Raw genomic sequence first — 18868 nt, 5'->3', positions numbered from 1 at the left:
CTGCTGAGTGTATCCACAGGGATGGAAAGCGTCCCTTCCCACGCCAGCATCACACGTTGCCAGCAGACACTTCTGCTGAGAGACTGGTTAAACTGGGAAATGCAGAGTTTTGAGCACCAGAAGTACATCTGCACTTACCCTGCTGCTCCCAGTGATCTCCTGGGACAACATGGTGTCTGGGCAGTGTCCTGTGTGCACCAGGATGGAAATCTGGGTTGGCACGTCTTAAATACCTGTGGAATTTGGGTGGAGCTGGGCAGAAGTTGCCTATATCCTCGTTGTGGGGGATGCAGTGACTGGCACATGTTTTCCTTGTGCAGGAGCAGTTAAACCTTTCCTGTGCTCCTCTTGTGTCAAGTTTTGCCTAATGGGTGTTTGTTTTTACTCTCACCAGGAACCTTTGCTGAGAGGTAGCGGAGCAGCCTCAGGACATCACCATGATGGAGGATCACGCACCTGGCCAGGAAAAACACTTCTCCTCAGGTGAGCACGCCCAGGAGATGGTGAAAGGACCTGCCTTGCCCACTGCTGACCTAAGCAGGGGGAGTGGGAACAGCGTGGTGGTGCGAGGGGTCCTTGGGGACAGCCAGGAGAGGGAATATGTGTGTGGAAGGATGTTGTGGATCATCTGGCTGCAGCCACAAGATGCTCCAGCATTTACAGTCGTAGGAAAATGCTGCTCTGGGATATCATTGCCCAGCACAAGCAGAATAACCCCTGGTATCCAGGCTAGGGATGATCTTACTGCTGCAGCTTTGCAACTGTGTGTTTGTGTTCACTCCTCGGTTTGCTATAAAAACGCAGCACTGCTTTTATTTGGGGTCACAGCTCAAGGGTGCTGCTTGCTGCCTGCTTCCCTCACCTGCACAGGGACCTGGGGACAACTGAACAGAGAGCTCTGGGAGCGGGGGCCATGCCAGAGTCTTCCTCCCCATATGTCAGACCTGCATTTCTCCAGAGGCCTTTCCTTTCTCATTCCACCACGCTCCACAACTGAGCTTGGAAACCCACACAGCGCTCACAAACCTGGTGGGACTCACTCCCGGCTACGCTCCATATAAACATCATCTTAATTTTCTTTTCTTGAGGTGCTTTGGACACCCCTTCCATAAATGGATTGCCTCTGCCCTGGAGAGAATCCATAGCATCCATTCATCCCGGGCTCTGTAACGCATTGCAGTCCGACGGCTCCTCTCAGCTTGTTTCGCTCATCAGCTTCCCAGGGATTTTGCTTCTTCTTTCCTAAGTCAGTTTTTCCAGCTCTCATTATTTGATTTGCCTGGACCCTTTGCTGAGGGGAGACTTGTGCCTCTTGCCCTGCTCTTCCAAAAAGCTTTTGCCACCACGTCTTGGCCCGGTTTGTTGTCCTGCACTGATCCTGTTACAAAGACGGGCTGGTTTGCAGTCGTGGGAGTGCTCAGCCTGCTCTGGGAGGGAGCCGAGGGCCCCAGAGAGGACAACAGTGACTCAGGAGTTGCACATCTTTCCTCCTTACGTTGCTAAGATCTCCTTGCCTGCTCCTGCCATGCTTTGCTGTTTCTGCCTGTCCGGTTCACTGGGCTTTTCTTTTGCTGATGGGTTTCCGCTCGTTCCTTTTGGTGATGACACTGGTGCTTTTGGTTGGCATTTTCACGCTTTGCTTGCTTTTAGTTCGGGTGGTTTTTTCCTCTCCAGTCACAGTTTCTCGCTGCTGTGGATCTGGGCAGTCAGAGTTGGTAACGCCCGGGCCCTAATTCGTAGCCAAGGACTTGTTGTAAGTATTTGAATGTTTTCCAGGCTATCCCCTTCAGATACCAGTCGATGATGGATCGGATGAGCCTGTTTCTGAAACATCTGACGCTAAGAGCACCCCAACTACAGAAGGTGGGAGCTCTTTGACTTACTGCTTTGGAACCATGATGGATGGGGGCGTGGTAAACCTTGCCCAAAGCCTCGCCGTGCCATTTCCTGGTGGGGTTTCTCAGGAGGAGCATCTGCACTCTTGGACAAAAGCTCTTAGTCTCATCACAGTGATGTTTGCCATGCTGCAGAATGAGATAGTGTGCTCTAAAGGTGGGCTGGAAGGCAAGAGAAGGTGAAGTGGTTATTACAGCTCAGGAAGTTGCTCGTGGTTTGTTTCCTGAAGATGTTTTACGTGGGGACTGCGAGGTCCCGTTGGCTCAGCCGGGAGCAATCCTGTGTTTTGTGACACAGGTTTGTGTCACTGTGCTCCCCCGAGCACTGACAGCACGTCCTGTTTGCTGAGTTCCCTTTTGGAGTCAGCTGGTTTTTGCCCCCTCTGTGTTTACGTGTTCATTGGTACAGTGAGATTCCTGCTGGAATGATGAGCTGGGCAGGCTCCAGACATAAAACCAAACTTCATGCTGATGGGAAGGTCATGGTGGTAGGACTCAAGCCATGTCTGTGCTGCTCTGGAGTGTTACCTGATTGTCATGTTTGTAGAAAGAAACTCATTCCAAAGTGGTCCAGAGACTTGTTTACCATTTCAATTAACTGCACCTTGTGTGTTCCTCTGGTGCTTTAATCACAAGGATCTGCCTTTGGAGACCTCAGGTGAAGGCATTAGCTTGCAAAATTGGTCTAAAAGAAAGGAGAGGTGGACAGAGATGCTGAGCAGTCCCACCCCTGCCCTGCTGGAGGTGTGGGCTGTCTGATTGTCTGTGAGGTGGCTCAGGAAATCAGGATGTCAAACCTGGCTGGTGCAGGAGGGGATACTATCCCTCTTTCCAGTTGGATTGGTACTGTCACGAGGAGCAGACATCCCTGTGGTAGATGGAGCCAAGTGTCTGTCTGTCCCAGAGCTGCCCAGAGTGCTGGGATGGTTTGTGAAGGTATCCTGTGGGAGCTGCTCTGTCCTGCTCCAGACCAGTGATGTCCCAGTGCAGACAGCATTGCTGTGCATGTGGCTCAGGCACCAGTGGCTGCTTTTGGCTGTGGATTTTCGGATAGAGTTCCTGGCAAAGCCTTCAGAAGCATAAGGAGTGTGCTGTGGCAGAGGGGCAGCTCCTGGTGTCCCTGTGATATTGGCTTTGCTGTGCCGTGCTTGGTTGTCCCCCTCCACAAGCTCCACTGGCTGAAGGGAGGGAGTTGAGTGCTTTTCTGAGCAAACAGGTTCTTCAGGCATGTCCTGGCCTCCCCAGGGCTTTGCCACCCAACAGCTGTGTGAAAGCTGCGTTGTTTTTCAGATGCCACAGCACCTTTAGTGGAGGAAGGAGACCACGAGGATCAGGGTGGTGTGGAACAGCACGGGGAGATCCCAGAAGGAACCACAGGTGAGGGAGACCAAGGTGCAGTTCCACCTCTTGATGCAGACAGAGCAGAGAGCTGGACTGGTTGGTGCTGTGAGATTACACCATGAAACCTCTCGCAGGGACACTTTGCTCCTGACGCTGCTTCTTCCTTCTGCAAATAATTCCTGGCTTACACTTGTCCTCTTGCCTTCCCCATCCTGAGGGAAACTCGCAGCTTTCTCTTCTCCTTCGCAGCTCTGCATCTGAACAATCTTTCTGTCTGGTGTCTCTGTGGTGGCTTTGCCTCCCACCTTCAGGCTGAGCAGGTCCGGGTCGTTCCAGCCCCTCTTCCAGCAGCCCCTCATCCCGGTCTCCGCAGGCCCTCGGTGCCATCCCGGAGCACTCTGGCTCTGCCCAGCCCTCGTGGGTGTCTTTGGAGTGGCAGGTGAAAACCAGGCCACTGCAGCAGCGCTTTTAAGGATAATGCAGAGGAAGTGAAGTGGCTAATTCAGCCTGAATGGCCTGTGGGGAATCACTGCACCTGGGCCTGGTTTTCCAGGGAGGGCTGGTGCCTTCCAGAGGCAGAGCAGGGAGTGACTGCAGCAGTGCTGTGTGGGTAGGAGAGGGCAGGAGCTGCGGGGAGGGGCAGGTCTGTGTGTGGACAATGAGGACGTGTCCCCTGTGCCACAGCCAGTGGCTTCTCCTGGAAGCAGCAGGCAGGACCTGAGAAAGGCAGTGGGTGAAAAAGGACTTCTGGTAATGCCAAACACTGGAACACACCCACAGCAGTGAAATCCATCTGCATCCAGTCCCCAGGCTGCTGGTGGAGCCCTGCAGTGGGACACAGAGTGGTTCACCTGCTTGCAAGGATGTGCAGACCCTGGTGCAAGATCTGACTGTACCAGGGAGCCAGTGTGTCCTGAACTCCTGGGAAAAAAAAATACAGGGAAAGAGAGAAAGTTCTAGTTTGGCTAGAGAATGTGACATGCAGGTATAATTGTTTAAGCTGGTTTGAAAGTACTCATGGAATACATTGGAAAAATTCTGAGAGAGGCAAACCATCATCACTGTGAAGAAGACTGTGCTTCTCTGATGTTCCAGTATTCCTGAAGTGTCAGATTCATATCAGGCTTGGAATTACTGGTCTCACACAGCCTTGGCAGGGTTCCTTGTGGTGAGGTGGGTAGCAGACACCAAGAAGGTGGGCTCAGGGAAGAGACATTTGTGTGAGTGCTGCTGGCTACATGAAGGGTAGGTGGGGGTAGAAGAGGGGATATAAATCTACAAGTTTCCTTGCTCCTTAACAGCCTGTTTCCTACCTGAAGGAGCTTGTACTAACCTTGCCATCTAGGATGTGTGAGTTGATGGAACACTCCTCCTGTCTGGTACAGCACAGGCTGAGTAGATCTGTCCAGATCCATCATCGGTGTGGAGTGATTTCCTTTCTGATCCTGCCCTGCTCATGATGCAGCAGAGATCATGCCCAATCTGATGGGCAGCATCAGAAGGGAGGTAAATAAATTCTCCAGGCACACACCTAAACTTAACTCTTGTTTTGATCGTATTTTTCCCCTTGTTCCTCTGACCTGGGAGCAGCTGAAGAGGCGGGCGTAGGAGCCACTCCCAGCCTGGAGGACCACGCTGCAGGAGATGACACTCAAGGTGGGTGAATCATCTGTCCCTGGGTCCAGTTATTGCTGCCCACGTGTGCAACTGGTTGCTGGTGGCTTGGGAATTTTGTTCTGTGATAAAATGCTCTGCACTGCACGGCAGTTGTGCAGTTCTCCCTGTTCCTGACAGGGAAGGATCATCCATGCTTGGAATGTTCAAACATACTCATTTCAGGTAACTGCAGCTTTTCATGCACCAGATTTCTCTCTCAGACAGCCAAAGTCGTGGTGCTTGTTTGTCCAGTTGCAAAACCAGGGCTGGAAAAGCTGATGGACAGAGCTGGGATGTGCTGTGACCAGGAGGAGCTGCTCACACTGAACAGAGACAGTGTGAGCCCTGCAAGTCACCCACGAGATCAGTGAATTGTTTGGTTACCGTGTCTTTCTAATGGAAAACATGTCTCAAACCTACTCACTGATGCCCTGACTTCAACATTAAGGGTTTGTTTTCCTTATCCCAGGCTTAGGGAATGTGAAGTGGCCAAGTCAGACACAGGGGCAGCAAGTGTTCTCAGAGCATTAATTGTGTCTGCTCTAGATGAGCCAAGAATTATCTGGGATGTCTTGGCTACCTGGAAAGCCTCTCTTGACTCTCCTCAGTTCAGACTTGATGGAAAGCTTCAGGATGGGATTTTCCCAAAACACCCAGTGCTGGCTTAATTCCGTGCCTACTGGGGCAGACTTAGGGATTCAGACTCCCCATGATGTTGCTGTCTTGCCTCCACACCACAGCCCTAATTTGGTGTACTGTTTAAAATCTCAGTTAAACTCCATTTCCTAAGGCAGTTTTCTGCACAGCAAACACAACAAACCCCTCGAGTTGGGTGGTGTCTCCTCCTCATGGCTCCATTAGTGCATTTAGACATCCATGTCTTTTACAGAGGTAAATAAGTCTTTGCCTTCTCAGCTCAGGGCAGAATTCAACTTGTCTTTGCTCTCCACACACAGTTCTGTGCTCCCTGCAGTTAAAATAGAACCTTTGCTTGCCTGGCCAGTGGTTTTTGGACTGGCAGCTCTTCTGTATTTAAAGTAGTGGTGCCACTATAAAATAGAAATCAGGACTTATCAAGAGGGGGGTGAAGTTCTCTTCTCTCTACCCTGGTTTTAGTGCTGTTTCACGCCAGAGTTTTTCTAAGACCTTTCTGTCCTGTCCTGGGATCTTTGAGCTGTCAGATATGGAGCCATACAGCGAGTTGGAGCTCTGACAAAACCTATATAGGTTCTTTATAAATTGTTCCATCTCTGAAAGTGAGCTTGTAATGATGTGCTGCTCCCTTTTAATTCTCTTTGATTCAGAGGAAAATGTGATTATTGACACACAGAGCCTTGGGTGTCCCACTGGTACCTACCTGATGTGAGGGTTTAAAAAAATACAATATTTGCAGTGCAGATGTAGCATCTTAAAATGCTTTTGGAGTCTCAGGTGGAGAAGCATCCTCTGATCCCCAGTTTGGCATTGACCCTGCGCTGCAGATTTGCCTCAAAACCCCTGAAAAATCCTGGAATATGGAAGCACAGCTCGTGAACTGCCTGTCCACATTCCTGCACTGCTGCTCATTAGTGGGTCCTTTGCAGAAGAAATGAGCCAGGTTGACCTGCTGGCTGCTGCCTGAACACTTCAAATCCCTGTGATTACAAAAGGTGTTTCTTGATGCCATATTTCAAATATTACCTTCCAATAGGGGCCAGTTGAAGCTTTCTTTTAAACCACAGTTTCCAGGGTCTTTGTGTGGTGGTTTCACTTAAACCATGACATTCTCTTAAAAAGGGGAGGACATTGATAAAAGACCAAATCGGTCTTGATTCATCTTTTCTTCTTTTAGTCTTGTTTGTTAATCTGCCAGAGCCACAGTTGTGATCTCAGGACTCCAGTGCTCTGATTTGGGCTCTTTGGTTTACCTGAGCAGTGCTCAAAAAGACCAAAGAGTCTTTGAAGCTGGGCAAATTCATAATGCAGCAGGCACATTCCTGCTAGGATGGTTGACTTTAAAGCAATTTACCTCTGTCCAGGTGAATTCTCCATTGCTCAGGGCATCTTTGCTTCAGCTGAATGAATTTCCAACAGAAAAGCTCCAGCTCGAGTGGAATATGTGACTTAACTCTGCAGTTGGGTGAAATTGTAAATGTCTGTGTCATGCACAAGATCAGCAACAACAGAACTCCCTCTTTTACACACACACACACACACCCAAAAAAGAGAGAGAGAGATCTGTGTCTCTGGGACCTCAGATTTGGGGTTTAAACGTCACTCAGCCCAAATAATGGCAGCAGTGCTGGAGCTCTGATGAGTCTCAGTGGGGGCACAGTCCAAAATCAGTACAACTACGTTTTTCCTCACAGTCCTTTGCTGCTCTGCTGGCTGATGAAATAAGAGTGGAGACGTGGGAGTGCTCTTCTCCACGCCCATGGGCAGCAGGAATGACCTGGAGAGCAGAGCAGGGATGGTTTGAGCTCTGAGAGGTGCTGTGTGTGCTTGAACATCTCCTGAAGGGACGAAAGAGCTGCAGGGATTTGGGGAGCCTGGGAAGGAGGGGAAGGGTCTGGCCTGTTTTGTTCAGGCCCTTGAGGCAGGAGGAGGTGAGCACTGACCAGCAAACCGATGGTCCCATGGTGGTGTTAGATTGGAAAATGGGGATGTTCTTGGCTTCTGGAAATTTCTACAGCTGAACCAGCTCATGGAGTGCAGGTGTGAACCTGGACACCTCCAAGGCCGGGTCCAGGCAGGAGTCTGGTCTCCCATGCACTGTGTCTGTCACTGTTTGTGATTCCCTTGGGGATCAGAGTTTCTTTAAAGGCAAAAGCCACTGTGGAAGTGAGTTGTCTGTTCAGTGGGGCGGTGTGGGACTTCTTTGACAGTAGAAATCCTCAGTCTCTCAGCATTACATGACTGTTTGACATGCCTGTGCTAATTCTTTGCCCCTGCTTCATACCCCACGTCTTCAACTCCAGGGGAGCCGAGCTCTCCAAAGCTCCAGCCCGGCCCTCAGGAGCGTGTGGGAGAGGCAGTAAAAGGAGACAGCCAGCCCCCAAAGCAGGGACCTGGGGGCCTTCAGCAGCCACTCCTGTCACGTGAAACGAAGGCTCCAGCAGCAGCAGCTCCCACCAGAATTGAGGTCACCATCCCAATCCCCCTGGATATGTACCAAGGCTCCAGAGCATCCGAAGGCAGCGGGGAGCTGTGGGATCATCGAGGCAGAGAAGGCATTGGTGTGGAGCCAGAGCTGGGCCGGGATGTGCTGGCAGGAGCAGGGGGCACAGGTGACCATAAGGATGGAGCACCTCCTTTGTGCACCAAAGCCCCATTAAAAGAAGATTCCAGTGGGCAGGAGAGGGATGAGGATCGTGATATTGATGAAACTTCTGAGCGGGATTTGCTGTCCCTGGTGGGTCAGCAGGTTTCACCAGGACCTGAAACAGGCTCGTGTCCAGCAACAGCCAAGAAGACTCTTGAAGAATGTGATAGAGAAGAGTCCAAAGATGCCCCCAGAGACACCCCGAGAGAGGCATCTGTGGCTGAAACTCAGTCACAGAAAGCAGGAGAGGACCAAGAGGAGAAGCAACAACCACTGGGGGGTGAAGGAGGTACAGAAGTCACCCCATCAGAACCTTCTGAAACCATCTCCCAAAAAGAAGCTGAGCCCGGGGAGGGAGAAGATTCTGGACCCTTGCTAGAAACAGCCAAACTCCCTTCTGAGTTAAAAGGTGATGTGGAAGACAAAGCTGCTGAGGTTGTGCCAGACACAGGAGAGTGCCAGACGCCCCAGAAGCAGCCCTGTGCCCCGGCTGCAGACAAAGCCAGCCGTGTCCCTCTCCTCAAAGGTGTGTGCTCCGTTTGCTGCCCTCGGCTCACCGGTGGCTTGCTCCCAACGAGGCTGCCTGATGCAGCACCACAGCTTGCTGCCACCTCGAGTCCTGCTGCTTGGAAATGGCCTGGATCTGCGCTGTGAACTGATCTCCAACGCGCCGCTGCTGCTCCCTCCCAGTCCTTCCCTCCCTGTTTAATCCCGGGTTGGATTCCCAGGCCCTTGCGCTGCCGTTTTGCGTCCCTTGCATGGTGCTGGCGTGTCCCCAGTCGTGCTTTTTTTTCACCTGTTCTTAGTTTGATTTCCTTGGATCTGTTGGGTGGGCGCCTTAACTCCCACCTGGCACCTTCCCAGAGGAGAGGAGGGACCGGATGGACGTGGTTCTGGCCTGTTGGAGCGGGGCTGACCTGGCACGCGCTGCGGCTCGTCCCGGCAGGACACGTCCCATCTGGTTTGCATGTCTGGTCCAATAACTCTTGGAACTGGCTTTCCTAAAGAGGAGGGAGGAGGAAAAAAAGGCAAGGGTGGCAGGTCTAACCATGGAGAAGCCCCGCACTGATCCTGTTTCTTATACTTTCCCCTTCAATATCCACTGCTGACTGCTGCTGCGGGCAGGGTCTGCAGCCAGCTGGGCCTTTCCCACTGCCAGGCATGTCCATTGCTCTTCCAAAGCATCCTGCTCCAATCCCAGCTCTGGATGGGATGTCCCTGGGCATTCCAGAGCATTTGGGGGGTTCAGTGGGAGCTGCCTGTGTGCGTGGAGGCATCTAACAGTCTGTGGGGCAGGGCTGGGCTGTTCTGGGTGAAGGTCTGAGTTCGCCGCTGAATGCACGAGCATCCTTTAGATCTCTCCTTTCTCCAAGGCTGTTTTCCACCCCTCCCGAGGCTCAGGAATGTCACTGGAGGCCCTGCTCAGTGTCCAGATGATGGTTTTGTCATGAGTTGTGTTAACACAGCAGGACACACGTTGGTGTCTCACAGTGTTGTACCTCAGCTCTGGCTGCCCAGGGTCTATCCTGGGGGAGGCTCTGCTTCTCCCCGCAGTTCCACATCCCAAAAGCTGGCTTGGCTGCCTCCATTATCCTGGGAATGCTGCTCTGGGTTGTGGCAGGCAGAACATGCTCTTTGCTGCGTGGGGCTCACGAAGAAATTGTTGATGGAGCTTTTTCCATTGGAGCTAAAGCTCATAACATATTTCTCGTTGTTCCCTATGGAATTGGCAGTGGGAAGCTTCCCACGTGTGCTGCAGGGCACTGGCATGGCTTGCACTGGAGCCTGGAATGATGGTGGGGTGGGGATGCATTGCCCAGAGCCAGCCAGCTTCTGATTCAGTAGGAGAAATTCAATTATTTAATGGTCTTTCCCTTCAAAACAGAGTTACTCCATGGCTGTTCAGCTCCAGCCTTGATCCAATCTGCAATGTAACTGAATTTGGGAGGGGTCAGTGTTGGATTAACAGCATTGTCCACGTCACCAGGAAAGGGCTGACCTCCCAGGACAAGTTTCCAAACATTGGGAACAATATCAGCAGCTTTTCCTCCCTGTCTGGAGAGGAATTAGCTGAAGACAGGGAAAAAGGGCTCTGTTACGAGTGCCTTGTACTACAAAAAGTACTTCCTCCCCATTTTTAATCTCCTAATTAGACTGACCCAGGTGGAAGGGGCACTGTGCTAGGAGGCAGAGAGCAGTGTGTCAGGAGAGATGGGAATTAACAACATCCAGGGATAAAAGTGCTCTGCAAAGGCAGCACACTGAACAGCCACCTTAAATGAGGTCACGGTGCTACTGGATTGGGACATCCTTTGGTTTGAGTCTTTATTTATATAATTGCTAGAACCAGTGGGGGTTTTAGAGAGCGAGACTCGTTGAAGGGAACTTTCTGTCCTAAACTGGATGGATCCTGCTGGATCTGAGTGCAGATCTGGGCAAAATGCTCTCACAGAAACCTCGTTGGTGTGTCTCGTCTCAGTGGTGACTAACATGGATCATCTGTTAACCCAGAAAGAATGTGTTTACCATGGGGAGGTATTTCTGCAAGAAATGGTGACTTGGTAATATATTTCTAAGAACAGAGTTTAGTTTAAGGGTGAGCAGGGACAGGGAACAGCCCCTGGCACGTGTGTTGTCCTCTCTCTGGAGTTCCTGACCAGTCCCAAGAGGTGTAACTGTGTGTTTCCCTTTGTCAGGTCGTGTTGACAAGGAAGGGACCGAAGCTGATGAAAAGAAACCCAAGGTGAGCTAAAAAATAAAGCCAGAGGTGACACCTGTGCATGTTCCTGGCTGCTCTCCTGCTCTCCTGGTCTGCAGTTGTCTCTCTTAGGAAACCTTTCCCATTCCCTTCCATTCTTCCATTTGTTTTTCAGCAGTGTTTTTATTTTTTTTTCCTCACCTTGGTTTGGATGGTGCAATCCACGGGGTTCTTTGAGGGTGAGGAAATGATCCAAACCTAAATCAAACATGTGGCTCACGGGGTTGGGTGTGGGGTTGGAGAAATCATTTTCTCAGCCCAGCACTGGAAAGCAGCAGCTGCCTTTGGGGCAGACTCAAGGCTGCACTGGGTGTACTGGGGATGAGCAGCATGACAGTGAAAAGAGCAAAACATGTAATTAAAGCATTAAATTAAATAATCTAGGCCTTGCAGATCATAGAATATCCTGAGTTTGAAGGGATCCACAGGGATCATCAGCAGAGTTTGAGATTCCAGAGGTTTAACGGTATCTGTCACATGGGTAATTTGGAGGAGTTTTAGTTCATCTGGCCATTAGCTTGGTTAGTGCCTGAGGGGGATGATGGACAAGCTGAGGGGCAGTTTAAGGGGTAAAAAATTGAAGGTGAGGAATAGAATTATTTGCAAACAGTGTGAAATTGGATTTTTCTCTAGGGAAGTCTGGCAGGGTCGTATCAGGCTGAGCATTAGACGTGGTACCAAGCCTAGATAAAACCAGTGCTCTGGTTTTGACAGAGCAGGTGTAATGGGGTTGAAAGACCTGGGAGCAGCCACCTGCATCTCTCAGAAATGCTGATGTTGGTAGTGCTGTTCCTTTGCCAGGAAGGAGGAGGGTTTGGGAGTGAATTGAGGGTTCTGATGGTGAAATGTGCCCCTGGTGTGGAAGGCAGAAGCAAGGACAGGCTGTCACAGGGTGACACTGTCCCCAGGAAGGGGCTCGAGTGTCACTGCACCCTGTGGAAGGAATAGCTGGGGTATCCCATATTTGGTGGAGCAGCCACGGGGCCCTGGCAGTGCCACCTAACACCTATCCCCCACCCAGCTCTGCATTGCACCTTCTAATCCTATTTTATGTTGCTGATCCCATTTTGTTTCCCTCCCATGCTGATTTTTTTTTTGTTTGTTCCCATTTTATTTTGTTTCCACGTTTAAGAAATCCTCACCTTCCACTGCCAAACCCCCAGGGGACAGACCCTCCATCCCCCCCCACCGACACACCTCCTCTAGCACAGCCCCTCCGAAACCACCCTCCAGCCCTGCTCCTGCCTCTAAGCGAGTCCCTCCTGCCACACCCCGAGCTGCCAGTACAGGAACGCCAGAAATGAAAGCCAAGGTAAGGAAATGGGATGTGAGAGAGGCAAAGGGGAATACCTTAAAGCATTCCTGAGGGATGGTGCTTGGCTGAGTCTCCCTGGTCCGTGGAGAGGGTGGGATGTGCCTCACCTTCCCATGGCCACGGCCAGGTTTGGCTCCAGTTCTGGTGCTGGAAGGAACCAGCACGTGGAGCAAAAATAGCTCCTCGCTGCAGGGTGTTACCTGGTCTCCCTGAGGCATTTCCAGGTCCCTTTAAGCTCTTCCTTGTTTTGCAGCTTTATCTGTGTTTCACGGCAGCGTTGGCAGCAAACAGCAGATGTGTTTGCAGGGTGCCACAGCCAGACCTGCTGGGTGCTGCTGTAGGAAATGCTCACACACCCAGCTCTGGGTTCCCTTTGCTGTGTTCACTCACACAAATACACCTATGGGGAGGGAAAGCACAGGGATTGCAGGTCACACAGGATCAGAGCATCACAGGATGGTTTGGGATCTTAAAGCTCATCCAGTGCCACCCCCTGCCATGGGCAGGGACACCTTCCACCAGCCCAGGTTGCTCCAAGCCCCATCCAGCCTGGCCTTGGACACTTCCAGGGATCCAGGGGCAGCCACAGCTTCTCTTGGCAACCTGTGCCACTCACGGATGATGGGATGTGATTTTACTGGTTCTGCTCTGCTTCCCTGCTGCCTTGGGACCAGTCAGCCTGTAAATTTTCAGTTCCATGTTTTCCATGAGCTTTTACACTGACCAGCACTAAGTAGTCACCAGAAGGAGGATGTGTGAGTTCAGAGGTTTGAGAAGGATTTCTGTGGGACCAGGAGACCATAGATAGATATTGCAGTTTACCTGAAGTTACAGGTGATGTAGGTGGGGATATCTGAGGTGCTTCCCAGTGTTTGAAGCCCGGCACTCGACTCGTGGATAAATTTATCTTCTGTGTGAAATTGTAGCAGAACAGGGGAAACAAAGTGATGAAATTTAGAGAACAAAGGAGCCGAACATACTCTTGAATTTTCATGTATCTTCTGTAACAATTTTAGCAGAACAGGGGAAACAAAGTGACGAGATTTAGAGAACAAAGGAGCTGAATATACTCTTGAATTTATGTATCTTCTGTAACAATTTTAGCAGGGCAGGGGAAACGAAGTGATGAAGTTCAGAGAACAGAGGAGTTTTGCACACCAAACCAGGGGTGGTGAATGGGGCAGCTGAAGCCAAGGGCTCACCTGGGAAAGGTCACAGCCACTCCACCAGCCCAGGAGTGGCTGTGCCTTGGCTGTGGCTGTGCCCTGGCTGAGGCTGTGCCCAGGCTGTGGCTGTGCCCAGGCTGTGGCTGTGCCCCGACTGTGCCCAGGCTGTGGCTGTGCCCTGGCTGTGGCTGTGCCCAGGCTGTGGCTGTGCCCAGGCTGTGGCTGTGCCCTGGTTGTGGCTGTGCCCAGGCTGTGGCTGTGCCCAGGCTGTGGCTGTGCCCAGGTTGTGGCTGTGCCCAGGTTGTGGCTGTGCCCCGGTTGTGGCTGTGCCCCGGCTGTGGCCGTGCCCTGGCTGTGCCCTGCTTGTGGCGGGTGCTGTTGCAGGAGACAAGGTGTGAACCGGCACATTCCAGGTGTGGGGAACCCTTGGGCTGCCAGGGTGTAGGAAGCAGGGGGGTCTCGTGTGCTCTGACCCGTGAGGGGTGACAGCCCATCCCTGACAGACCCCCCCTTGTGTCCCCAGGGCCCGGAGATGAGGGGTGGCACGAAGACGGGCACGCCGCGCTCGGGGCAGGCGCAGAGGAACTCCACCAACGCCACGCGCATCCCGGCAAAGACCCCCACGGCCCCCAAGACCCCTCCCAGCTCCGGTAGGTGACGGGGGGAGCCGTGTCCTGCTCCCGCCACCGCGGTGGGGATGCCCTCAGTGGTGCTCCCAAGTTCCCCGTGCAGCTCTGGGGGGTTAATGGCCAAACTCACAGCCCCGAGCAGGGGCACGGCACAGGCTGAGCTCTGCCAGGGGGTTGGGAGCTGCTCAGCCCTCTCCTGGAGCTGGGATGAGCCCTCTGGAGTGAGGCTTTCCAGGTGCTGCTCTGTTCACACATGTGTAGGAGAGGGCAGTTGCTTTATCCCTTTGGGATACCCTCCAATTTGGAAGGTTTAGGCAGCTCCTTTTTAATCCATCTACTCCTTTTCTCTCTGACAATATTTCACAAAGAGCAGGGGCAAGAGGATCAATTCTTCGATTGCAGGAATGGAGATTAGCCCATTATTATTCTCAGAGAAGAAAATCCCAGAAAGCATCAGGCATTGTGAATTTCCATTAAAATGGTGCATTTCACTGAATATACATATATATATATTTCATACTTAACTGGAGCTCCATAAAACCTTAAATCAATTAATTTTCCAGCTTTATTATGTTTAAGCATCTTTCTCATTCACTAAACAGGCAGAAAGGAGCAGAAAAAACCACCTCCTGCAGCAGCAAAGACTGAGAAAGGTGATGTTTAAGGGTTTTCTTTTCTTCTTTTGTTTGCTTTTCAAACTGGGGACGGTTCTAAGCTGCTCAGCAACCAGCCTTATTTAATTACAGAGACAAAAATATGTAAAAATGCTTCCAAATTTCTAATAGAAATGTGTTTTTGAGTGTCTTTTGTCTGTAATTCGTCATGCATGCCAATGCCACGCTCGGGTGGGGAGTTTTACCAGTGACCCAGGCAGTGGAGACCATCTTCCTTCTGGGATATTAGGAAGTTGCCTTTAAATCACAGTTTTTCCTTCAAAATGGAGTAGAAGAAAGCGCAGCCGTGCACTGGGAGTAGCAGGGTGGGCTCTGGGACCGGGGACATCGACCCCAAAAAGGCAGGGAGCGAGCAGGGAAGGGGTGGTGTGTGCCTGGGTTGCCCAGCCGTGCTCACTCCCTGTCTGCAACCTCCAGGTGAGCAGCCAAAGTCTGGAGACAGAAGCGGTTACAGCAGTCCCGGCTCCCCCGGGACTCCAGGCAGCCGTTCCCGCACCCCCTCTCTGCCCACCCCACCAGCCAGGGAGCCCAAGAAGGTGGCAGTGGTTCGCACCCCACCGAAATCTCCGGCGTCTGCCAAGACCCGCATCCAGCCCTCGGCCGCGCCCATGCCCGACCTGAAAAACGTCAAGTCCAAAATTGGCTCCACTGAAAACCTGAAGCACCAGCCCGGAGGTGGCAAGGTAAACGTGGACTCTGCTTCCCCAGGGGCCTGGCTGTGGGGGCAGCGGGTGCTGGATGCTCCCTCCGGGATGGGAGAAGCCTCCCTGGAGCGGCAGCAGCTGTGGGCAGTGGGCAGACAAACCAGCTGGGCTCCAGCCTGGTGATGGGTTTTGGGTTGACTGGGTTGGGGGCTTGGCCTGGAATTCCTTGCCTGGCTTAGTAAAGCTCAGCTGTCCCATGGAGAGCTCGTGGTGTGGGTCTTGTGGAGTGGCTTCCAGGGAAATGGCATTCCCTCGTGGTGTCCAGTTAGGGACAGGTTGTCCCTAGTTAGGGACAGATTGTCCAGTTAGGGACAGTGGGTTGTGGCCTGCAGCCCTCAGGAGTGGTGGGATCAGGGCTGTGTTTATGGATTCTACACTGTGACTGGAGCAGTCCCTCTGTTAGTGAACAGGAGGATGGTCTGTCTCCTCCTCCTGAGGGGCCCAGGCTTGGACCCCAAGTTTTTCCAGACACTGGGATTTTGGATCCAGCTCTGTTGTCAAGGGTTTGGGTTGTGTTCTGCCATCAGGTGCTGTGTGGCTGCATGGGCAGTGTGGCATGGCCAGAACTGGTGGCACTTTTATCCTTTCAACCACTTTTCACTCCCAGAGAAGCTGTTTCACCAGCAGCAAAGTGACCTCTGTGTTCCAAGTGCTTGGGAATGAGGGTCTTGGGTTAAATTCTGCAAGCCTGGCAAGGGACACTGCCTGTCCTGGGGGTGACACTGCCTGTTTTGAGGGGACACTGCCTGTCCCAGGGGTGACACTGCCTGTTTTCAGGGGACACTGCCTGTCCCAGGGGTGACACCGCCTGTCCCAGGGGTGACACTGCCTGGCTCTCAGACCTTGCAGAGCCATAAAAACCATTCCCTGAGTGCTGTGCATGGCATTTTGTGTGACCTCCATGGCTCTGAATGTTCGCCTCTGGCACAGGGGGGAGGCTTTGGGACGGCTCCTCTGCACCCCTGGAAGTGGCAGCCTGCTTTTCCATGGCCTTCCGGGCATTTTCTGCTGTGGCTGGAGATTTACTGGCTTTGTGCTACAATCCAGTGGGGCTCTGGAGCCTGGGCAGGGCCGTTGGTCATGGGCAGAGCAGCACGTGTCCTTTTTGGGGCCTCAGCCCTCCTGCCCACTTAGCACAAGTCATGGGATTTTCCTCCCACCCCCACAAACCCCGTTCTCCCGGGATTTTAGAAGGAACCCTTCTGTTCACTGGAAACTGGTTAAATTATTCACTCGTTCTTTTTAATCCAGCTTTTACAAGTTGGGGTTTTTTTCTCTCTCTGCTTCTCTGTCAGACGTGTTTGTTGTTGTTACTGAAAGAGTGGGAGCAGCTGAATTTGGGACAATTCCTTGCTCTTTGCAGGGGAGAAGGGCTGGGTGCTCTGTTGGGGGTTCTGTAGGACACAAGGCTGCTCTCAGCAGAATGGTTGCAGCTGGAGCAGGAGGGGCTGATCCCACCAGTTTGATTTTAGGCTGAAATCAGAAATGGGTTTGGAGCCTGCTCTCCGTGCAGATTTCAGACCCCCAGCCTAGGGAAGCAAAGGAACATGGGGAAACACACACCAGGAGCCAGCAAAGCCATGTCTCCTCCAGTGTTTCTGCATGGTCTGAGCACTTTTGTTGTCGCTGGATCACCGAGTGCTGCTCTGGCAAAGCCTGGTCTAGCAGAACTGGGTCGTGGTTTGTGGGATTAGTTGATGTGAATCTGGAAAATCATGCTTCAGGCACATACCAGCCTTGGTGCTTCTCATGCTGGAGAAGCAGGGAATAGCAGGGAGCTCTCCTGGCAGCAGCAGGCCTGGGATGGAATGCTGGGATGGAGATGAGGTGCCCGCTCAGCCGGCTTCGGGGACGGGGCCATCCGGGGCTGAGGGATGTGACACTGCAGGATGGTCCCTCTCACGGGGTTGTGCTTCAGACAGGCTCAGGCCTGCAGGTGGTTACCTGCATTTACACCTGTGTAGGTTGTAAAGCCACTCCAGAGTGCGTGGGGGAAGGAGCAGGGACAATCTTTATCCTTGTTTTGCCTGGAATAGCTGACGCAGGAGGTTGCTCCAGAGTAACTGCCCTTACACAGCCAAGTGGGGAGAACGAGCCCGAAATAGAACCAGCTTCATTAGCACAAAAATCCGTGTGTGGAGGGAAGGCTTTGGGGCTGGAGGGTGTAGCTGGCGTGGCACATGGTTCCCATGTGGCACTGAGCTGTTTCCAGCCTCTCTCCCTTAGGAGATGGCGTTGGGAATATGCCACAGAGCTGCTGCCTTTGGGGAGTGGGCTGGGCTGCCCCTGTCATCCCACAGGGCTTAAGGAAACTGCAGGTGTGGGGCTGCCTCCCTGGGATGGGGCTGCAACCCTGGCATGGGATTGCAGCCCTGGCCTAGGATTGCATCCCTGGTGTGGGGCCTCATCCCTGGAATGGGCTGCATGCCTGGCACTGCATCCCTAATGTGGGACTGCATTCCTGTCTTGAGACCACATCTCTGGCCTGGAACTGCATCCCTGGGATGGGACCGCATCCCTGGCATGGGACTGCATCCTTGGGATGGGGCCACATCCCTGGCGTGGAACTGCATCCTTGGGGTGGGGCCACATCCCTGGAATGGGACTGCATCCTTGGGATGGGGCCACATGCCTGGCATGGGACTGCATCCTTGGGATGGGGCCACATCCCTGGCGTGGAACTGCATCCCTGGCAGTGTTTGCTTTCTCTTGGTAGCTGTAGAGGGAGTATGAGCCCTGTGCAGAGCAGAGCTCAGACGTCTTTTCCCACTGCTGGACACGTGGCTCCTGCTCTCCAGCCTGGCCAGCAGCACTGCCCGAGGCCGGGTGTGCCTGTCCCAGAGAGGGATCAGGATGCCCAGGTGTACCTGTCCCAGAGGGAGATCAGGATGCCAGGCATGGGAGCTGGGGCTGGGCAGGCAGTTTTCTCTCAGCTCCATCCCTCCTCCTTCCACAGGCTCTGCAGAAGCCGAGTCTCAGAGCACTGTGGAGTCTCAGTGCCTTCCAGCGGGTTTGCTGCCCAGCAAGTTCCCCGTTCTGTTCAGTGAAAGAAAATGGGCTGAGCTCATTTCTGGCTGGTGTTTGTGGCCTGGGAACCAGGGCTGCATCACTACCCAGACGTGTCCAGTCTCTAGCTATAACCTGCCCACCTCCATCTTCAGTTTCCAGCCCACAAGTACACAAATCTGTGCAGCAAGGCAGAGATTCTCCTTTTTGCTCTCAGCACTGAAAGGCAGGTTCCTGGTTTTAGGGATATAACACATGGTCAAGCTGCAGATGGTCACGTTGTTTCTCACGCTCTTTTCTGGCTACTAAAGGTGCAGATTATTAATAAGAAGCTGGACTTTAGCAGCGTTCAATCCAAGTGTGGCTCAAAGGATAATATCAAACACATCCCGGGCGGAGGCAGTGTGAGTACCTTCACACTTT

The 18868-nt window shown here is 52.6% G+C and overlaps 1 protein-coding gene across 19 annotated transcripts in view; it reads left to right on the top strand.

Moving 5' to 3' along the window:
- Positions 1 to 366: 366 nt before the first annotated feature.
- Positions 367 to 18868, top strand: part of MAPT (microtubule associated protein tau) — a 28415-nt gene continuing 9913 nt past the window's right edge. For 2 of the 19 annotated variants that reach the window (XM_027702235.1, XM_027702238.1), the window contains exons 1-11: positions 367 to 483; positions 1777 to 1863; positions 3186 to 3272; positions 4827 to 4892; positions 7850 to 8719; positions 10890 to 10936; positions 12084 to 12263; positions 13956 to 14082; positions 14664 to 14714; positions 15153 to 15418; positions 18757 to 18849. In XM_027702235.1, coding sequence (XP_027558036.1) covers positions 438 to 483; positions 1777 to 1863; positions 3186 to 3272; positions 4827 to 4892; positions 7850 to 8719; positions 10890 to 10936; positions 12084 to 12263; positions 13956 to 14082; positions 14664 to 14714; positions 15153 to 15418; positions 18757 to 18849 — 1920 coding nt within the window. In that variant the 5' untranslated portion in view covers positions 367 to 437. Of the gene's footprint in view, positions 484 to 1776; positions 1864 to 3185; positions 3273 to 4826; positions 4893 to 7849; positions 8720 to 10889; positions 10937 to 12083; positions 12264 to 13955; positions 14083 to 14663; positions 14715 to 15152; positions 15419 to 18756 lie in introns of all 19 variants that reach the window. The other 17 variants (XM_027702237.1, XM_027702241.1, XM_027702234.1 and 14 more) reach the window with 17 other exon arrangements.

This window comes from Neopelma chrysocephalum, unplaced genomic scaffold (genome assembly GCF_003984885.1).
Source record: "Neopelma chrysocephalum unplaced genomic scaffold, ASM398488v2 Primary Assembly neopelma1_182, whole genome shotgun sequence".
Lineage (NCBI taxonomy): Eukaryota > Metazoa > Chordata > Aves > Passeriformes > Pipridae > Neopelma > Neopelma chrysocephalum.
Note: the sequence above shows the minus strand (reverse complement) of the source record. Positions and strands in the feature narration are given on the sequence as shown.